The sequence below is a fragment of the Lutra lutra genome, chromosome 3 (genome assembly GCF_902655055.1).
Source record: "Lutra lutra chromosome 3, mLutLut1.2, whole genome shotgun sequence".
NCBI lineage: Eukaryota > Metazoa > Chordata > Mammalia > Carnivora > Mustelidae > Lutra > Lutra lutra.
Window position 1 is genome coordinate 14,093,847 of NC_062280.1, and position 21,356 is coordinate 14,115,202.

The 21,356-nt window shown below is 45.5% G+C and overlaps 1 protein-coding gene across 8 annotated transcripts in view; it reads left to right on the forward strand.

Annotated features, from left to right (window-relative positions):
• KIAA2012 (KIAA2012 ortholog) overlaps positions 1-21,356 on the forward strand; it is a 105,939-nt gene that overhangs the window by 52,109 nt on the left and 32,474 nt on the right. For all 8 annotated transcript variants that reach the window (XM_047720761.1, XM_047720762.1, XM_047720763.1 and 5 more), the window contains 2 exons: positions 582-658; positions 14,309-14,446. In XM_047720761.1, the coding sequence (XP_047576717.1) occupies positions 582-658; positions 14,309-14,446 (215 nt within the window). The remainder of the gene's footprint in view (positions 1-581; positions 659-14,308; positions 14,447-21,356) is intronic.

The window sequence follows — 21,356 nt, forward strand, 5'->3', positions numbered from 1 at the left end:
GACTCCACGGCCACGTCTGCGTGGCAGCGGCTTTGCGGCAAGTGCCACGATTTCCCTTAGCGCCCCCTCACCAGCCCTCCTTTGGCCTTTGCCTTTGTTTGCTTTATGTTTCCACTTCTCCCGTTGCCCTTCCACACTATAAGGGAAGAGCAAAATCTCTGATCTCTCTCTCTGGAAGGCCGCAAAAGCGTTTTCCTACTTCAGTCAAGTACGATCATACAAAATTTATATTCAACAGTATCAGCAGATATTTTCCCATCAATATTTCCTTTTTAATTTCAGCTTTATCTGAATTTTAGTAGCACAAGGAATTTACCTTAGTTCTCTGAAAGAGCAACCAAAACAAGAAAAATAGAAATCTGAGTATGAGTTCTCAACACGGTATTTAACATGCTGTGTAGACAATGCTTCTAGAGGGTACAGGTGTTGTTTGGTGAGTAAATACGGAGGTCATAGGGGTGTGTGTGTGTGTGTTTATGATCTTATATACATGAACTAGGTTTGTAGGTATATAGTATATATAAAAATTAACTAGACCTAGATCTGACAACCTTGATCGTTTTCTCTGATTTTCACCATAGCAAACTCTGAATCCAGAACCTATCTTCTCACGAATCTTCATGAAGCCTCACCTTTGACCCAAAAACCAGAGAAGCAGGTACAGTACTGACTCTGAATGAGCCTGAGACTGGGAGGCAGGAATTTGGGGTTCTTGTGCCGACTTGCTGTGTGACCCTGGGTGAGATGTTCCCCTCTCTGGGCCTCATTTGCCTCATCAGTAAAATGAGACGAGTGGATTATAAAATCACATAGGTTCCTTGGAATATCTTAACACAACCTGGACTATTTTGTGTGGCTCTTATGTACCTGAATGAGTTGAAACAGCCTTCCCCTGACTTCTGCAATGTCAAAAAGGCAACAAGGAAACACAGAAATTTATCATCCATCAAGGCAGTAGGCCCTAAGACTTTGTACTAAAGGGCCCATTTTTTTTTCCCATCCATTTCTCATTCCTAATGGGGAGGAGGAAAGTAGCAATCCAGAAAAAAAAGTAAGGATACTGTGAAGAAAGGAGAAAAATGCTTCATTTGGGTGGGTCAGAAGTATCTATTAGTGTTTCAAGGATGTACCTTCACACATATTTATAAGTTTGTTCCTCCATTTGTGAGGTTGCAACTGTCTTCAGACTCACTCTAGAGAGACAACTCAGGGGAATTCCTAGAACTGTGCCCAGGGTCTCCGAGAACCGAGGGAGAAGCAGCACAGCTCGAAGGCCTTCTCAGGTCTCTCTCTGCTGTGCGACAGCCTGGGCAGGGAGAGGGGGGCATGATCTCCACTTCTCCCTTGTCCCCCCCTTCCTGAGCCTGGCTTTCTCCTCTTCCCTCACATTCATGAAAAAACAATAATAATAAAAATAGTTTTGTTTTCATGTGTGTGCCTAGCTGGGTTCTGAGGAAGGAACTGAACTCTCACTGTGAGAACCCCAGGCCTGGGTCAGGCCTCCGCTGAGGTAAAACACAGCTGAGCTGACCCTTCCTGCTGCTGAGGAACCACTGAACCAACCTCTGCATTTTGTTTTCTTTTCTTTTCTTTTCTTTTTTTCTTTTTAACATGCCTGCTTTGAAGACAGCCTTTATAAGGGATCTAGAAGGTTTTCTTTTTTAAGAGAGTCTGTGACTAAGGAAAATATAACTATGCTATATTTTGCTAATTCCACAATTCCAAAGGCCTAGCAGATGCCTCACGTATCCTAGACACGCTCCAAACTCAGTTCCAGTTCCAGAGGCGGCATTTCAGGAGGCCTAACATCACCTGCCATAAAAGGGTGGCTCGGCCACGTCAAAATGAAGCCCTAGACTGAATTATTAACCTCGCAGATAGAAAGAGGAACACCAGACCGAGGGTCTTAAACTCTAATCCTGGGTTTCCCCTGTGAGGCGGCGGCCAACCAGCTTGCTCCGAGAACTTCTCGAGTCTTCTTTGTGAAAGGACGGCCCTTGCTCCCCCACAGAACCGGTGGGTTTGTTCAAGTCCCAGCAGTCGTACCCCCTTGAGAAGTCGCCCCCCAAAGGAAAGCCATTTGAGGGAAAGTCTAGGGAGCCCCACCACCCCTAAACCCAGAGAAAATGGGGGTGGGACGGAGGAAGAGGAGGGGGCTCCCAGGCCTCCCCCACCCCTGACTTCTTGAGGCCAACAGCCCTTTATTAGATTAATCACTGACTTCAATTTTAACTACTTCCTCAACCTACTCCATGTAAATGACTAATTTCATGTTTACTATAAAGCATCTGGAAAGGATTTAGAAACAAATTTCTGCCCAGCAGACTGCAGTCACGTACCTTGACTGGCCGCTGGCGAATCCAGTGGATTCCTTGCAGGGCTGCCTTCCTCCCCGCTCTGAAGCAGGCTAGGATATCACACAAAATCGATCTTTATCAGCATCAGCGGTTTCTACTTTTCTTTCCTTTCCATTAATTCCTCACTCACCCCCCCCCCCTTCCCTCCCTGGGGTCTGACCATATTAGGAGTTCGGGCCCGTAAAACACTTGCAACTTTTTTTTAGCATTGCGCTAGCTGCGAGGAAAGCGGGGGAGAAACAAAAACAAAAACCCACCAGAGGTGGACTCTTCGGGCGTCACCGTGCTTTCACAAGTCACAGAGCCAGATTCGAAGAAGAGTTCTGCCGGGGAGGGGGGGGCGCGGCAGGGAAAGCCAGCCGGGACCGGGTCCGCGGATTCGGGGCCCCGGCAGCGGGAGGCTGCCCCCGGGTGCCCCCTAGCGGCTGCATGGGAAACTGCGGCGGCGCGCGCAGCGGAAGAGAGCGAGAAGGACCCCGGCTCCCGCCTCCCACTCGCGCGGTGGCCGACCCCGGCGACTGGCTCCCGAGGCGCCCCCTCCACACCTGGCCGAGGATCGGGGCCTCGAGGCAAACCCGCCGAGAGAAATGGGCGTAGCCACGACCTCGACAACTTCCCGGGAGTTGGAGGAGGGGGTCGAGTGGCCGAGCGAGGGCGGAGAAACTACAAGGGCAAAAACGTGCAGATGAAAAGAGAAAAAGGAGACAAGCAGACATGTTTCAACTCCAAGCTCCCATTTCCTCTTTCAAACGCACTGCCTCCCCACTGTGAACAGAATCAAGTATTTATGAAGGCATTTTTTGCATATTAATAGCCGCATACGGAGCATTGCCAGTTCTGAAGTCCTCAAGGTAGGATGCCCTTTTTTTAATGCAGGTCCTCCAGGCTCCTCACGGAATCCGGGATCCTCCTTCACCTGTATTTTCCTTTCTGCCCTGTGGCTCCTCCTCGGGCCTTTCATTTGATTAAGAGAAATTAGTTCCCGCACACCGTCGGCCACGGAGTCCTGCTCTTACCTCGGTGGCTGACATCAATCGCTAGAGAAGCTTCTCGTCTCCCCCAGGGCCTCTCCCTGGCGAGGCTGCAGGTTAGGTGAGGTGACCGGCCCCTAAAAAGAGTATTAAAATTGTAAATGAAAATTCCAGCAGGAAATGTTAACCTATCTATGCTGTAGGGACAGAAAGGCAAAACTTAAAAAAAAATAAATAAAGTTTTTTTTAAAAATGGTGTTAACTGTGACAGCATGGCTATCTATGCTCGACAAAGATGACATGCAATTTTAAAAGAAAAACAGTGAGAACCAGTTTAGAGAAGTAAGTAAAAGACATAAACAATTTATATCAAAAATAGTAGCCATAGGAAACAAGGGTGGAAAAGTATTTATCCTGAGTGGCAGTTTGAATGCAGCTTAGGACAAACTGGAGGTATCATCTCCAAAATGATATAAAATATCATTTTATATTTGAGGTGTATGCCTCCTTCCACTTTTTTTTTAATGGTAACCCCATGGACTGCCTATGTTTTGGTGGCACTGGTAAACTTAATACACTCCTGGTGGGTTGTAATTTGGTTTAATCCAGTTGTAAAGCAAACTGGCAGTATAAATTTGTGAAGCATGAAAAAAATATTCCCACTCGTTTGTTCAGTATTTCTGACTCCTAGGAATTGATCTTAAGGAAATAATTCAGCTGAAAAAAAAAAAGTGAGTAAAGATGTCCACTACAGCATTATCTATAATAAGGAAAAAGTGGAAACACCCTACTAGTCCAACATCAGAGAAATGTTTACCTTAATTATGACATCTCCCTCTTGGTGAGTGGTTTAATTCATTCATTAAAAAATGATGCTTGTTCATACTAGAAACTCTGACTTAATGCTCACAGTTTCTCAGCCTCCACACCATCAACATTTTGCACCAGATACTCTGCCGTTGGGAGCTTTCCCATGTGTTGTAGGATGTTGAACAGTATCCCCAGCCTTTTACCCAGTAGATGCCAGTTACGGAGCCCCACAGTTGTAACCATAAGAAGTGTCTCCAGACCTTGCCAAATGTCCCCTGAGGAGAAATATCAGCGCCCCCCGCTCCCAGTTGAGAAGTACAGATCACATTTTAAAAGTAGAAATCGAAGTGATATTATCTAGAACTAACTGCAGCTATGGGAAAAATAATAAGTGTATCTATGAGGAAAGTGTATCTATGAGCAAAAAAAAAAAATGCAAAAATGTGCAATCATGCTCATTTGAAATTAAGGCTGTGTTGAGGTGAGGTTTTGGTTTTGGTTTGTCTTCTTGTTTTTCACTGCTTTTCTTTCTTTCTTTCTTTCTTTTTTTCTTTTTCCAAAATTCTCCCTGTAAGAAGGAAAATGAATCAAGCGGAAAACTGGTTTTATTCAAGTCTGGCTTAAAGTGATCTAGGAGTCAGAGTAAAGAAGCATACAGCAAGCTGAACAAGACTGTAGTGCCATTGTTTTTTAACTACTGTTAGTTTAAATTATTAAGTTTTTATTAAATAGTTGGGATAGGGGCACCAGAATTCTCCTTTGAAAGATCTCAACCCCTTGTCAGCATTTTATCCCTCTGACCCTAGGCCTCAAGGGACAGTGAATTTGCCTCTTTTTTGGAAGAGTTTGATTCTCAAACGATGAATCTCTTGTGCACTCAGATCCATCCATGTAAGCTGGAAGCAAGAAGGGTCCTTAGGCCACTGGTTTATGGAGCTGTCAGGGCAGAGAGCTTGTCAGTAAAGAGTATCAAAGTACATGCTCCAACCTTAATTAGATTTCCCAAGAATCACTGCATCTCTTTGTTTAAAACAAGAAAGAAACTATCTCACCACTTTTCACGTTGTCTATTTTCTCCCTTTGTTAAGGAAAGCAAACATCCTTTCTCACATGCTTTATCTTGGGTTTTGTTTTGCTGCTTTGTGGGGATTAGAACTTTGGTAGTGTCCTAAAAATCCTGTTAAACTGGAATTATGTCCCTTTTTCCCATCTCACAAAGCCACTTCTATTTCAACCTATATTATCTCTTAAGTTGAGGTTTTGTGAGTTTTTAAGAGTACGAATTTGTGTTTGATCTTAGGTGTCCTAAATTTACCTCTTTGGGATTTCAAAGAGTAGCCTGTAATTCTAGCACACTAGGATTTAAGTTGAATAAACCTATGTTTACCCCATCTGTTTCCTTGGTGGTTTCACAGATGGTGTTCATATCCCCTTTCAGCCTTCCTCTTGCAGGACAAAAAAACAACAGCATGCACACCAAAACCCACCTGTAGACACACTAAGTTTTTGTAAAAAAGGGGACAAAGGTGACCTTTTGTTTCAGTGACCTTCTCAAGCATATCCTGCCTTCCGTTGAAATTTTTGGCAGTTATCTGAAAGGACAAGCTACTGATCTTTAAAGACAGACCCCCCCTACCCCCCACCCCACCCACCCCCAAACACCGCCACCTGCCTCCCATTTTGCCTGATTCACCTTTGTATCCCTTGTATTTAGCACAGTTCCTGGCACATGGTAGCTACTGAAAAAAAAAACTGACAAATCAATCTCTAGTTGGCATTTAAGGACCATGTTCTGGGTAGAAAATCTATAATCCTCCGAATAGGATTTAGAAATTGCCCTTGCTTTATTTCCAGTGATAACAATATGAAGTTCAGCTGACATTTCTGTAACAGCTCACACAATCTCCAGGTACTTCCTGCCGTTGGTTGGCACGATTTGGTAATTTCACTCTCTGGGTCATGTACAGATCAGAAATGTCACTAGGCATCCTTCCTGAAGATCTTTTTGAGGCTGATAAGTAAGATTGGGCTTATGATTGATTCCCAAGAGACTTAACTGCATCTCCCCAGTCAGAGAAATAGGCTTTACTCCCTCACCTTTTGCTTCTCATTTCCAAAGGCATATCATGGCATTTCCCCAGGTTCCATGCTGGTCCCCTCTCCGCTTTCCCTCTCTCTCTCCTGGCTCTGTAAATAATTTTGGTCATGGAGCTGGATACAAAGGTTTTTTGAAGATCTAAGCAGACTTCAACTTCTGGTTCAACCTCACCCACGGGACTATTTTGTCAGCCCAAAACTCCACTGACAATTTAAGGATAATTTACTAAGAGGGGTTTGTTTTTAATTATAAAACCAAGGCTTTCATTTTTGGAATATTCACTCTAACTATCATTGATTCTAGGAAGTCTGTGTTTATTGATCTATTGGCTGCTGGTTCCAACCAGGCACATGATCGGTGCCTAGTTGATTTCTTTCCTTTTTTTCCCTTTTATTATGGAAAATTTCAAACACGTGCAAAAGTAGAGAGAATAATATAATAAACCTCCATTTTATAATAAGTATCAACAATTATGTCCCCATCATTTTGAGAGGGTCTTTTTAGATAATAATATCAGCCGATGTTGTTGAGGTTTACTATGTGCAGCATTGATTTTTTTCCCTCAATCTTTATGATATCCTGTGAAGTAGGCACAGTATTATCTCCATTTTACAGATGTGGAAACAGATGTCACGACAGAGTCCCATTCAGCCTGTGACCTGCACTTGCAAAGAGGTCTGCTGGTTTGGGAATCCCACAGAGCAGCTTCCTCCCAACAGGCTGTGTGGTTTCAGGCAGGTTATTTACCCTCTCTGAGGCCCAATTTCTTCATCTGTGAAAGACAATAATACGTCCCTCATGGGGGTCATGACAAGAATTAGACAAAACAACATATGGAAAGGGATTAGCACAGTGTTTGTCACTAAGCCATCCCAATAAATTACAATAGTATTCTGTTCCCTTGCTCTCTGCTTGGAAGCCATTATAAAACAGAATGGGGCGCTTGTATACAATCGAAAAGGTCAGATGTGGAAAAGGAGAAGCTTGAAAAGTAGGAATAATTTCAAGGATTGTGAGCCAGTCTACTTACTACTGTCCCCCTCCCCACTCTACCGTCCCCGCAAGCCCCACTGTCACCCCAACCAAATATTCCCCATATTGTCTGGATTTTTGCTGCTTACATTTCTACCTACTAGAGATTCCTTTGGGTTTCTCATATCTCGTTGTGAATTTTTCTTTTTTTTAATTGTTTTCTGTCCTGCACCTAAGGAAGCACAGTTGAAAGGTTAAAGGCCTGGGATGGCGGGGGTTGGGGGGGGGCAGAGGATTTTGGAGTCAGGAGCAATGTATCCGGCCCCTACCTAGTGCCGCCCTCCCCTCATCCCCTCTTCCTCCCACCCAGCACCGGGCTGCCCAAGAAAACTGAGAGGTCAGAGGACAGGAGGGCCCAAAGGAAAGGAAGGGGGCAGGAAAAAAAGGAAAAGGAGATCTTTGTTTCTCTCCTTCCAGCTCTCTTAGCTGTCCCAGCACTACCAGGGCTAGTTCAACTTTTTAGTCCAGCTAAATTGTGGGTTAGATAAACTTTTATGGGCCCGTGTGGGAATCAAAGCAACATGGGTATCATTTTTCTTTTTCTAGTGAAAATTGACTGATTTTAAATGACCTTTTACAGTGCAATCAGTTGGCAAGTTGAGATTCCCCGTCTCTCGGTGGGCTGTCAGATTGGAAAAGTCACACCAGACTCAGCAATAACAAGGAAGTTACAGAGTTTTGGGTTAAAGTGTTGGGTTAGAAGGAGGTAGGGACTCGTTCAGATTTCCTACCCTGCACCCCACCACCTCTCATCTCCTGGTCTAAAATAGAATGCGTCATCTCTAAACACAGGCACAGTTCCAGCCTAAAGACAGCCAGACACCTCCTCACAGAAAAAGCTAGTTTCTACCTCCCCTGGGGCAAAAGAGATCACTATTTTGGCTTAAAATTTTTCTCCTCCAGCTCCTGCTAAGCCAGATAAACAACGATTCTGTTGTGTCAACAAAGCACTTAATTAAACTGAAGACAATATCAATTAGAACTCATGAATAAGATTTATTCCCAGATAGTAGAAGTCCGTGGAATGAAGGTGTCCTGGGTTTCATTATTCAAATGCTCCCTGAGGGGAATAGTGCAGCTGGTTGGCCCCATTGGATAGGTAGGGAAACTGAGGCACCAAAAGCTTAATGACATGGCGAGAGTCCCTAAATGAGTCTCTCATAAAAGCTAAGACTGGAGATTGGCAGTGTTTCTCTTCCTAATCTAAGTTTGCTAGCTATTGGGGCTAATTTGCTAAACACTCAGGAGAAACGTGAAATGTCCTTTGGTAGAGTTGCGGCATAAAAAAGTGGATGGAAACCAAAATTTGTGCCAGGGCGGGAAATAAGAAGGCTCTTCTGGCTTCCAACCAAACTGTGTGTTTGCCGGGCCTCCTTGCAGAGCCCTCCCAAAACTGTCCACTCAGCCCATCGCACCAGGACCAAACTGCCTTTGGAACACAAAATGTGAGCCAGGATGTCAGGTGGCCAAGATGAACAGGCTGAACCCAGGTGACAGGCACAGGGACCACTGGGCACAGTGGTGATGAGTAGAACCACACTCTTCAGAAAGAGGCTGGACAGGCAGCCTCTTTGTCCAGCCTCTTTCTGAATTGAGAAGCAGCCTCTGAATTGAGATCCTGGAGTTCTCTCTGGCCTCCTAAAGACTAGAGGTCTTCTGCTCCTCCAGGCCAAGGAAACCTAGACAGAGACAAGGTCTAAGATGGGGACCAACAGCTGGCCGGGGTCACTGACCTTGCACAGGCTGGGCCCCTCCCAGTTACCCTGAGTTGATGGTGTATACAAAGCCTGTGGCCCGCTCGGATCCCTCCCCAAGCAGCCCAGTCATAGGGAGCCCCTCAGGGCTCCATTCCCCTCTCAGCTCCCAGCGTGTCCCCATTCCTACCGCCTACTTTTAGTTCCACCAGCAAGAAATAACAGGGCCTGAGAAGGCCAAGTGCTGGGGAACTGGCCAGACCCTTCAGCCCATGGCTCCCTGGCTGGAGTGGCCCTTTCCAGGATTTGGTCCCCACCCAGCCAGCAGGGAGCATGGTGAGGGGGCAGCTGAGAATCCTAGCCCTCCTCACCCCTCCCCACCCCCAGTGACTAAATCTCTCAGATCTGTCCATCCCCGCTGGGATTCAGAGTTCCCCAACCCCCAGGAAAGTGCAGGGACAGACTCTCAGCCAAGGAGGGGGGCCTGGTGGTCCAAAGGAGAGACTGGCTCTTTTCCTTTTGTTTGCTCACAGGAGGGGACAAATGCCCTGTGTGCACAGAGGTTTGATGTGACAACTTGATAGACCACATGAGGGTTTCAGCAAAGGCCTCCCGACCCTGCTCTCCATGCATTAAGATAATGATGGGGTGTGTGCCCCAGCACATTTCAGATCTTGGCTACAAAGGCCCTCCTTCCTTCTGTTTTCTTCCTCCGGCTCAGCTTGCACACAGGTTCCCAGAGACTCTTGGCAGCTTTCTCTCAGGCAGAATGAAGTTGTGAGCTGCGTGGGAGGCAGTTAGGGAGAATGTTGCAGCCTCCTTAATGAGGGACAATAGCTCTTCTTGGAGCCATTAAGCTGCAGCTATGGAGATGGGGAACCCCAATTAGAAAGGAGTGGGAGAAGAAAAGAGGAGGGTCTGAGAGATGCCTGCGGGACAGATTGTATCTTTGGTGGCTCTGTGGGACTCATGGGTGGAGCTCTGGCTGGTTGAGTTTAGAATCTGCCTTCCTTCTCCAGGTAAGACCTTCCAATGGCTGTAGAGCCAACCCATAGGGTGGTGACCCTTCTCAATACACGAGCTGAAAGGAGAAGGAAAACTTAACCGGAGAGCAGGGCTCTTCTATAAGTTTGAGGCTTGGATATTATAGGAGTAAGAGAGGAAACGGCATTTATTTAATGGACATCCTCTGTAAGTTTTACTGCATTAGGTATGTGTGCATACGGGTATTCGGGTATTCGTATCATAGCCCATAGCTCTCTTTTGTTCTGGCTTTGAGCTCAATCACATTATGTTTACAGCAAGATAATAATCCTGGATTTTCCGTGGCTCTCTCTGTCAGAGTATAAGATTAGCTCTTGAATTCATTAACAGCCATCTCCTTTTAAATGTCAGATAACTTTTTAAATGCCAAGTACTTACGCAACACCTTCTGTGCAATTCAAATCAGCTTTACCAAATTAACTCATTCATCTTTATTGTTTCATTTGCTGAAGAGAAAGGCTTCCAGGTGTTTTTAGCACAACATGAAAATATTAGTTACGATACAGTATAGGTGGGTTTTGATTTTCTGCTGTTTCACCCTTCTGTGGGTTTTGTAATCATTGCCATTGAAGCCTGCACACACACAAAAAGAAGATACAAAAAAAGCTTCAGGCATCTCTGCTTTCTACTAATCCCCCCATTTTCCTTCCCTTCTGTCTATCCTTATGCTTCTTATCCTTATCCTTCTGCAACTTCCGATAATTGACTCCTGTTTACTATTTATTCTGTTCTCTTTGCTCTCAAAATAGCCCAAGAGGCGCTGTCCCACCTAGAAAACAGAAGCGGGCCTCCAGGATCAGGGCTGGAGCCCAGAGGGCTGGTCAGAACAGGCCTAGGAATCAAGAATTCCACTTTCCTTTTCAGAGGACCCCAGCACAGTTTTACCTCTGAATAATCAGAGACAGGCCACCCTGACGGCTAAGGAGAGAGCCTTCCATGGTTGAGTCCTTCTTGTCACCCAGCTCTCTGCCCCAATCATCTCCAAAGTCTTGCCTCATCACCCAAAGGCAAGTCCCACCCCTCCCTATCCTATCCCATTTCATTGTCTTATAGATTTATCACTATCTAAAATCATCCTGCTTCTGAATGTGTTTGTCTGACACATACAGTATCACTGTATAAATAACAGCTTAATTGCATAAATGCAAAACCATCCCAACACATGGCTTTCTTGCCAGATTTCAACTTTCTGACTTTTTTCTCACCTTCTCACCACCTCCCAGAATCCTCTTTATATATTTAATCTTTTCTTTCCTCTCATCTCCTAAGCCCCCTTTCACTGTCATTTATTTGTTAGAACATTCGAATGTAATAAGCAAAAACACTTCTTCGCATTCCAGTGACAATAGAACCTTCATGAAGACATTCCATCAAGCTAAAATTCATGGCCCCTAAAGTTAAGGAGATGAACCATACAGTCAAAAGAATTGTTTTATCAAAAGATTTATAGGCCGGGGGGCACCTGGGTAGTTCAGTTGGTTAAGTGTCAGACTCTTGATCTCAGCCCAGGTCTTGATCTCAGGGTTATGAGTTCAAGCCCCATGTTGGGCTCCACGCTGGGTATGGAGCCTACTTAAGAAAAAAAAAAAAAAAAAAAAAAAAAGATTTACAGGTCAGTTGATTTGGAGAGATTTTCCCAAAGCCTCTCAACTCCCTACTCTTCAGTCTGAGTCCCACATCAGTAGTTAAAGTAATTCTAGCCATTGGAACTGGCTGTGACTATGCTTTTGTCCCCTGGGCTAACACAAAATCTTCTCCTGAAGGTAATGGAGAACTTTCCCTCAAATCAGTATCGTCTGATTTCTATTATCGCACCCAGTGATTTCATGCATGATTTTGGAAGCTAGGAAGCTTCAAAATTTTTGTCTGATTCTAGCTTGGACCAAATGTTTTCATTTGTTCGAGAAACAGGGAGGGACTCTCTCACTCCAAGGAGCTAATCAGATATATGACTGAGATGACAAAAAATTGGATATGTGTTTGTCCAGAAAAGTCTTTATCTCTAGCCACATTTCAAAACAAAGGAAACGGGCGGAGGTGTTCATCAAAATGATGGCTCTTTGTGGGGACCCAACTGCTAATTCATCATTAATTTTTTAAAATAAATGTTATAGGAGGGGGAGTTTATAATGGCCCAGAGAGACATCCGAGATCTAAAAAATATGGGAATGATCAAATCCACACCCACGGTGATCTCATGGCATACTAGTGACCCCAGCAAATCAGTCCTGAAAAATAACAGATAACTTTCCTCTTTGGAACTGAGGAGCCTGTGCTACGCGGAGGACAGGCTCTGGAGGTTAGCCCATACTTCTGGTCGAGCCGTCTTCACTGGCCTTCCCCACGGTAACTGAATCCGGCAACACAAAGCTTGCCCCAATGTGATTGTTACTCTTTTGTTCAGCAAATACCTGCCAGGTAGGTACTGTTTCCAGACTCAGTGCCTCAGAACAGCACAGTCCCGGGTCCTGCCCTCATGGAGCTTACAGTGGGCGGGGAGGCGAGTCAGCCGTCCTGCAGGGCCATCCTTGGGGACCACAGGGGACATGCTCGGTGCTGTGGGTGAAAGGCCCAGATGAGCCAGGCCTGAAGAAGGAGGAGGAGTTAGGAGGGAGGCATGTGTTCCCGTGAAAGGGAAGGCCATTGCTCCAGGAACTAAAAGGTCAGTGTTGGCTGCAGCTCTTTGCACTTGCTTTTCCCACAGTGAGGTAAACCGATCCTGCAGAGAGCCCCACAGAACCTGCCCTGGCCTTCTTCAGAGCTTTGCTCAAACGTCACTTTTTTTTTTTTTTTTAAGATTTTATTTATTTGAGAGAGAGAACGTAAGTAGGCAAAGGGGCAGGCAGAGGGAAAGGGAGAAGCAGGCTCTCCACTGAGCAGAGAGCTGGATGCGGGACTCAATGCCAGGACCCCAGGATCACGACCCGAGCCAATGGCAGATGCTTCACTGACTGAGCCACCCGGGCGCCCCTCAAGCATCACCTTTTTTTTTTTTTTTTTAAAGATTTTATTTATTTATTTGACAGAGAGAGATCACAAGTAGGCAGAGAGGCAGGCAGAGAGAGAGGAAGGGAAGCAGGCTTCCTGCTGAGCAGCGAGCCCGACGCGGGACTCGATCCCAGGACCCTGGGATCATGACCTGAGCCGAAGGCAGCGGCTTAACCCACTGAGCCACCCAGGCGCCCCAAGCATCACCTTCTTATAGAACCTTCTCTGAGTGCCCTGCTGAAAACTGCAGCCTCAACTGCCATCCCCAGCTCTTCCTTACTCCCCTCTCTGCTGTATTTTTCTTCATATCACAAATCACTGGCAGACATAACCTGTGTTCCCCTTGCTTCTTATCTCCTCCCTCCCAGTGGAATGTCTGTGCCATTTCCACAAGGGTGGAGACTTCTCTCTGCTTCCTGCGCTGTCGTCTCTGCTCTGCGGGGCATAGCAAAGGCACTCAACAAATATTAGTTGAATGACAGAATGAGGCAGGAGAGATGGTCCAGGGCCATCTCTTACCAGGCAAAAAGGGTCTTCTAAGTGGGTTGGCCTTCATGCTGAGGGCAAAGGCCTTCTAATGTTGTAAGCAGAGGAGAAGACTGGTGTGGTCCTCTTTGCGTCTTGGAAGACCGCCCAGCCTGCAGTATGGAGCAGGGGCGGGAAAGCAACTTCAGATCGAACTTTGCTGTGCTCTGAATCATGACATCATTTGCCTGTCGTGGTAACAGGAGGGAGCAGAGCCCAAGAAATTAAAGAGGCCCCAGGGGCCTCGCATTCTTCCTTCCCTCTTGCTAGATGCATTCAAATCACTCTTCCTAAGGTATCAGCTACATTTTAAGCTTGCAAATAGACTGGAATCTTGCTATAATCTTATCTGCAAGGTGGATTTGATAACCTTTTGTGGAAACCACCGGCAAGCATTGAAAAGATCTCATTAAGAAAGGAGCCTGAGGCAGACGGTGATTTCAGCTCTGCCATTTACCAGCTGTAACTCCCAGTGCCTCATCTGGGAAATGGGAATAACAAGAACGGGGTTGTTGTGAGGACTGAATAAAACGACTACAACCCCAGAACACAGGAAGGTCCTTTTTGCCCCTTTCCCATTATACTGACCCCAGCTACGAATTAATAACCAGTCTTGGATTATCCTTGATACATCTGGGTCCCCTGTGGCTTCGATGGCAAAAATAGGTGTTATGACTAGTGTTCCAACGATGAAAAATTACTTTCTATAAATATTTGGAGATTTAGACTAGCTCTTGTCGCACTGTATATCATTCCTATGAAAGTTGGGCTTTCTGCTTCTCTTCACAGGGAGCCCAGCAGTCCTTGGAGGCAGCAGCTCAGAAGACAGGAGAGCCTCAAAGTTGTATAAATAAAGGACTGATATGTTCAAACAGAAAAGAATTTTACACGCGCAAGCTGCATATCGACATGACGCCGTTCCTGAAGGTGATCTCACACTGAGAAGACGAGGGGTTTTAGAGACATGTACACAGGCATTCCAGTTAATACATTTCTGCATGGTACAAAAACAGCTTCAGAAGTCCCTCAGAGTTCCTGCTTTATCAGAAGGGACAGAAAATAGGCAGTTTGTAGCGGATGAAGGAAGAACAAATTAGGACAGTAATCACAGCCAGCCATCGGGGACAAATCAGTTGGGTGTCTGGTTTGGGTGGTGGGGGACAGAGAAAAGAGAGGAGAAAGGACAACCTTGAACTACCTCATAAAACAAGCAAATACAATTCATTTTTTTCCTGACGGTAGCTAAAATAATTGTTACTCTTTTATCACCGTAACTGAGTGGAGCTGGTTTTCTGACGGAGGACAAGACTGATTCTTGGTAACTATTTACAAGTCAACTGTGTATCTTCTTTGAATGTCTGAACTTATTTTCTGTTGTCTAAGGGTTCATTATTCTCCTAAGCACAGCTTCAAATCTAGTTAAGCGTCCTGAGCGTTCCTGTGGTAGGATATCATTTGTCCACCACTGCAATAGTCTCTCCTGTCCCCGGCATGTGACATGGAGCCTGGCACTGGAAGGCGCTCACTGATGGCCCCATAAATGGGCCCCCTTCTAATCCAATAGCCCTCTGGCTTGGGGTCCTCTTCTCACCCATTCTTTGCCCCCTAAAAGCTGAACGAACTGGAAATAAGTGATCAGGGAGTAAAAGAAAACTAATCAGGAACCAAGCAGGCAAGGCTTGGCATGGAAGGATCTCCGATCCAACCCTATTAGAGCAACGTCCCAGGCCCTAGATAAGGAGTGACTAGTAGAGATGCCTGGGTGGCTCAATTGGTTAAGTGTCTGCCTTTGGCTCAGGCCATGATCCCAGGGTCCTGGGATTGAGTCTCACATTGGGCTTCTTGCTCCCTCTGTCTGCTGCTCCTCCTACATGTGCTTCCTCCCTCTCTCTCTCTCTCTCTCCCTGGCACATAAATAAATAAGATCTATCAAAAAAATTTTTTCTTTAAATAAGATATATTTTTAAAAAGAAGAAGTGACCAGGAAAGAGAGAAACAGAGGAAAAGAAATCAGATCCCTGCAGGTTCGTGATGGTGGCACTAGCTAATGCTGTAAAGGTCAGAGGCTCGGGAGGTCATGAGGGTCACCCCCTCACCTCAGTGAATCCGGAGTTCTCAGGTTACATCTTCTCTTGGCCACTCCAGTCCCAGCCCAGCAGTGTGGGACTTCAATGAAGAGTTATGTGTCTTTCCCCAGTCTGTCTCACTCCATGGCTGGCCTCTGCGTTCCTCGGTTTCCTTTTGGTTAAGGTCTCTCCCCATGTAACAAGATGGTCACTGACTTCTCTTTTCTAGATCATTCTGGTACTGAATCTCATTGGTCCAGCTTGGGTCACATCCCCATGCCCAGATGAATCAGTCTGGTCAGGAAATTGAAATACACTAATTGGCCCAGCCCAAAGTCACAGGCACCAAAAAGGAAAAAGAGGATCCTTATAACCCTAATAAGAGAGAATGATTCTGGACAGGAAAAAAAAATTTTTTTTTTGCTACAAGTATTCAAAACAATGAGTTTAATTCATTACATAGTTATATTAGTTCCACAGACTGGGTGGCTTAATGGAAATTTATTTCCTCACAATTCTGGAAGCCAAAAGTCTGAGATCTAGGTGTTGGAAGGGTTAGTTTCTCCTGAGGCCTTTCTCCTTGGCTTGTAGATAGCCATCTACTCCCTTTGTCTTCACATGGTCTTCCCTCTGCACATGTTTGTGTCCTAATCACCTCCTCTTATGAGACACCAGTCACGTCGGATTAGACCCCACGCCAATAATGAGCTCACTTTAAGTTTTTAAAGACCATACCTCTGAGGACAGTCACATTTTGAGGTACTCATGGTGGGCCACAATATATTAATTTTGGAGGAATACCGTTCACTCTAAAATACTTATGAAACAATCCTGTTTTTCTTAGCATCCGCTTAGTTCTCCCCTTAGGGCCTGTAGAATCATGGTTAGTACTTCCTGGGATATCATCAACATCATCAGTAACTCACTCACTGAATGTGTCTGGCCCTTTCTGGGCATTTGGAATACATCAGCAAACAAAAGAGACCAGGATCCTTGTCCTGCCCTAGGCAACATGTATAGTATGTCCAAAAGCGATAATTACTATGGAAATGAGATAGATATATTTACGGAGCATCTAGAAACTGCAGAATTCAGAGTGTAGAATTTTACAATAATTTTTTTGTGTGTTGAGTGTCCACAGTGCTTTTGAGTTATGCTTTCTGTTCAGTAGTGTTGGCACCGTGTTACAGAGGGAAGGCATTGTCATCCCGAAGGCCCACTTTCCAGTCCACCCTTTCCAAGGCTCACAGAAACTGTAACTCAGCCTGTTTCTGCAGGGGACTCGCAGAGCACACAGGAGGCTTTCTGCCTCCCAGGCTGTCCTTCCCCAAAAGATCACACCTTTTCTTGGGAATGTTCAGTGTTAAAAGCTCTCCTTCGGTAAACCTTCCCCTTCTTGGCATGGTAGCTCCTGGATTCTTAGGAAATCCTTAAATATTGCAGGAAAGGACAGATCTCAGATCTTGCGTAGAAAAGGATGGTGAATTCAAACAGAGAAAGTCCTGTCCTCAGCATCTGGAGCTTAACAGAAACCAGCTCATTCTACACATGTCATTTGTACATTTCCTGCCTATCCACAGGGCATTTCATTCATTTTTCTTCTCCCTGGTGCATGTAGGAAGCACTGAACATTTCAGGGTTTGAGAGTAAGAGATAAAAATATTGAGGCAGAAAAGGGGAACGGAAAGGGATGCAAATAATTGTAATTGCTAACATTACCGAGCACTTACTCTATGCCAGACTCTGTTCTAATGCAAGAACTCATTTAATTCACAAAACGAACCCGAGAAATAGGTAACATTATCCCATTTGACAGATGACAAATCTAAGGCATTGAGAGGTTAAGTCACTCCCCAAATGTCCTACAGTTAGTAAATGACAGACACAAAGACAGCCCAGCTCCAGAGCCCATGTTTTCAACCATCTTCCTTAAAGCCTCACTGCAAACCCCAAATGAGTGACCTTGTAACACTTCTGGGACTGTGCTTGCTCTTTAGTAAAATGGAAATAGTAATACTGGGACGTCCATAGTTGCCCCTCAACAGTGAGGCAAGAATTACAAGAAATAATAATCTTGAAAGAATGTCCACACCTACAAAAGATTCATAAAGGAGAAAAAAAAAAAACGAACATTTGTTGATTCCTACTTAGGACCAGGTCCATGTTAGAACTTTATTTAATTCCGCTCCCCACCCACCCCTTCCTGGTGAGTGTGTGGATCTCCACTGTGCAGACGAGGAACCGGGGCTGGTAAAATGAGCCAGTGATTGGTGACGTGGGGCCAGCAGAGGGCGCTAGGAGCTAAAGCCGCAAAACAGCAATACCTGGTCTTGACAAGGTCGGTCTACTCTTTTCCTGTGAAGAACTCAATGGTACATCTTTGTTTCAACTTTAGAACTAGGAGAGGAACAGAGAATTAATAATATACTTAAATCTTAATAACACAAGATACCTTATGATTTTCAAAAATCGGTTTTCTTTATTAAAGAAAATGTGTGGGATATTTATAATACACAAGAAAAGTACTACCTTGAGGTAGAAACTCTTAGATACTGAATTTCTTTCTTTTTCTTTTCTTTTCCTTTTTTTTTTTTTTTTAAGATTTTATTTACTGGGGCGCCTGGGTGGCGCAGTGGGTTAAGCCTCTGCCTTCAGCTCAGGTTATGGTCTCAGGGGCCTGGGATGGAGCCCCACATCAGGCTCTCTGCTCACCAGGGAGCCTGCTTACCCCTCTCTCTCTGCCTGCCTCTCTGCCTACTTGTGATCTCTGTCCATCAAATTTTATTATGTGTCAGAGAGAGAACATAAGTAAGGAGAGGAGCAGGCAGAGCAGGCAGAGGGAGAAGCAGCCTCCCCGCTGACCACGGAGCCCAATGCAGGACTTGATCCCAGCACCCTGGGACCGTGACCTGAGCTGAAGACTCACATTCAAGGACTGAGCCACCCAGGCATCCCCCTCCCTTTTTTTTTTTTTTTTTCAAGATTTCCTTTATTTAATTTATTTTGAGAGCGATAGAGAGAGCAAGCACAAGCAGAGGCAGAAGAAGAGGGAGAAGCAGACTCCCTGCTTAGCAGGAGCCCGATGTGGGACTCGATCCCAGGACCTTGGGGTCACAGCCCAAGCTGAAGGCAGACATTTAACAGAATGAGCCCCGGCAGGCGCCCTTGGATAGATTTTCTTCCGTTATTAAGAAGCTGTTGAAATTAGTCATTTAGATGCATGTACTGTGGTATGTTACACAGAATTTCCAAATGTATTTTCCTAAACAAGCCTTTCAGGAAGAAGCCCGTACAGTATTTATTACTACTCCCATTTCCCAGATCGGGAGAGTGAGGGGCAGAGGGAGGTCGTGTAGCTGGCTGCTGGCCCACCGGCTCCCCACTCTGACTCGGGCATCCCACGCTCCTCCATTCTTCCAGAGCCCCTCAGGAAAGCCTGCACTGGGCCTAGAAGTCCCATGCTGGAGGGGGCATTGCGCACTGGGGTAGTGGGCAAGACTAGTGGAAGATTCTCCAACAAGAGGAGAACTGCAGGCCACCTGGCCCGGCCCCTGTCCGCTGAGGAAACTGAGGCTTGGGGTTTAAGTCAGCGGCATGCTCTGTAAGGCAGGAAGTGTAGGAGTAGGGCCTCGGGGCAGTCTGACCGCAGGACCCACACCCCAGCCACTCGGGCAGCTGTGTCTCTCCTCTGGGTTCGATGCTGCACTTTGTGCTTATGAAGCGTTTGTTCCTGTCCCCACCCACCCCAGCCCAGGGATACCACCCTGCTGCCGGGGCTCGTTCTAAACACAGCTCAGCCCTCTCACTGGTTTGCTTGAAGTTTCTTAACCACGTCCCCAAGGGCCTTCTGGTTAAATCCTGGCATCAAAGATGTATTTCTTTTATAAATGGAAAAATAGAACAAATCCATTTTTTTTTTTTTAACTCCATCCTGCATCCTGCAAGGTCTGGCCCATATCTCATTCAGCTGTCCACGCTCGGCAGCCACACCACACTACCCCCTGACCAGCACCGGCTGCTTCCTCCGCCGGGAACTCCCCTATCTTCCCCATCCCTGCAAGATTCAGCGCCGTGTCCCCTGGCAAGCAAACCTTCCTCGGACTAACTCAGCTTTGCGTCCTGGGGGGTCCTGCGGAAACCTGTTGTGCTCTGTCACAAGTACCACAGCATCACAGTCCTGAGTTTTATGTCGTTTCTCCACAAGCCAGGGGCTCTGTGCTCCCAGGGCCTAGCGCACGACCCGGCACCCAGCACCCAGCAGTGCTCATGGGCTAAATGAACGGATGGAGAGCAAACGACTTGGCCAGAATAACCGAGTGGGATGATGGAATTTTCAGTCCTTCGGTTTGTTTCACTCACTCACAGGGTGTTAGGAGCTTCGATCACTCGGTTTAGTCGTTGCATTGGTAATTCATACTAAAAATGACAAATTGCATTTTATTTGCTTTAGACTTTTTTTTTTAAGATTTTATCTATTTATTTGAGAGGGAGTGAGAGCACAGAGGGAGAGTGAGAGAAAGAAGCAGACCCCACCTGAGCAGAGAGCAGGAAGCAGGGCTCGATCCCAGGACCCTGAGATCATGACCTGAGCTGAAGACAGACGCTTAACCCACTGAGCCACCCAGGCGCCCCGGTTTAGGTTTTTAAAAATTGATATAGTTGGCCTACAATGTCATGTTAGTAATATTTTTGGTTTTGTTTTAAGATTTTATTTATTTATTTGACAGAGAGAGACAGCTAGAGAGGGAACACAAGCAAGGGGAGTGGGAGAGGGAGAAGCAGGTTCTCTGCTGAGCAGGGACCCTGATGTGGGGCTCAATCCCAGGACCCCGGGATCATGACCTGAGCCGAAGGCAGACGCTTAACCACTGAGCCACCCAGGTGCCCAGTAGTTTTAGTTTTTTAATTCGGATTTTGAATTTGAAATATACTCAGATGGTCTTTGAAAATTTGAGTATGAAAGGGTATGTCTCTTAGCTATTCAGCTCCCCTCCCCTTGGGTTCCACTGTGGCTAGCTTCCTGTGTGTCCTTCCTGACCTGTAGTACTCATGCATAAGCCAGTACACGTAGAAGAATACACAGACACATGTTTTATACACACTTTAATATCATACACATTGTTCAGAGTCTTACATCTTTTTTCTTAATTAGAGTTCTTCCTATGTTAATTCATAAAGAGATGCTTTTGCGGTTGTATAATATTCCATAGTGTGAATTACCATAATTTATTTGACTAGTCATCAATTGGTAGCACTTGTAGGTTGTCTTAAAACTGCTAAAGTAAATGACCTTAGGTATAAGTCATTTATCACGTGTGTTTATTTATCTAAAACATGATAGGGGTTTTTTTATAGTTTTCTGAGCAACAGACAGAATTTCAAATTCAGACTACTTCTTTTTCTAATAGAGACCTGCCAGAAGATTCTTTAAAAGTCCCTCCCTCTGCCCCCATCTCCCATTCGTAAAATGAAAATATTTCTTGGGACGCCTGGGTGGCTCAGTTGGTTGGACGACTGCCTTCGGCTCAGGTCATGATCCCGGAGTCCCGGGATCGAATCCCACATCAGGCTCTCAGCTCCATGGGGAGTCTGCTTCTCCCTCTGACCTTCTCCTCACTCACGCTCTCTCTCACTGTCTCTCTCTCAAATAAATAAATAAAATTTTAAGAAAAAAAAAAAAGAAAATATTTCTTGCCCTGAAGGCTCATAGCTACAGATCGTTAAGACTGAAGGTTTGTCTTTCTTGTCTTTGAAATTCTCCCAAAGGAGCA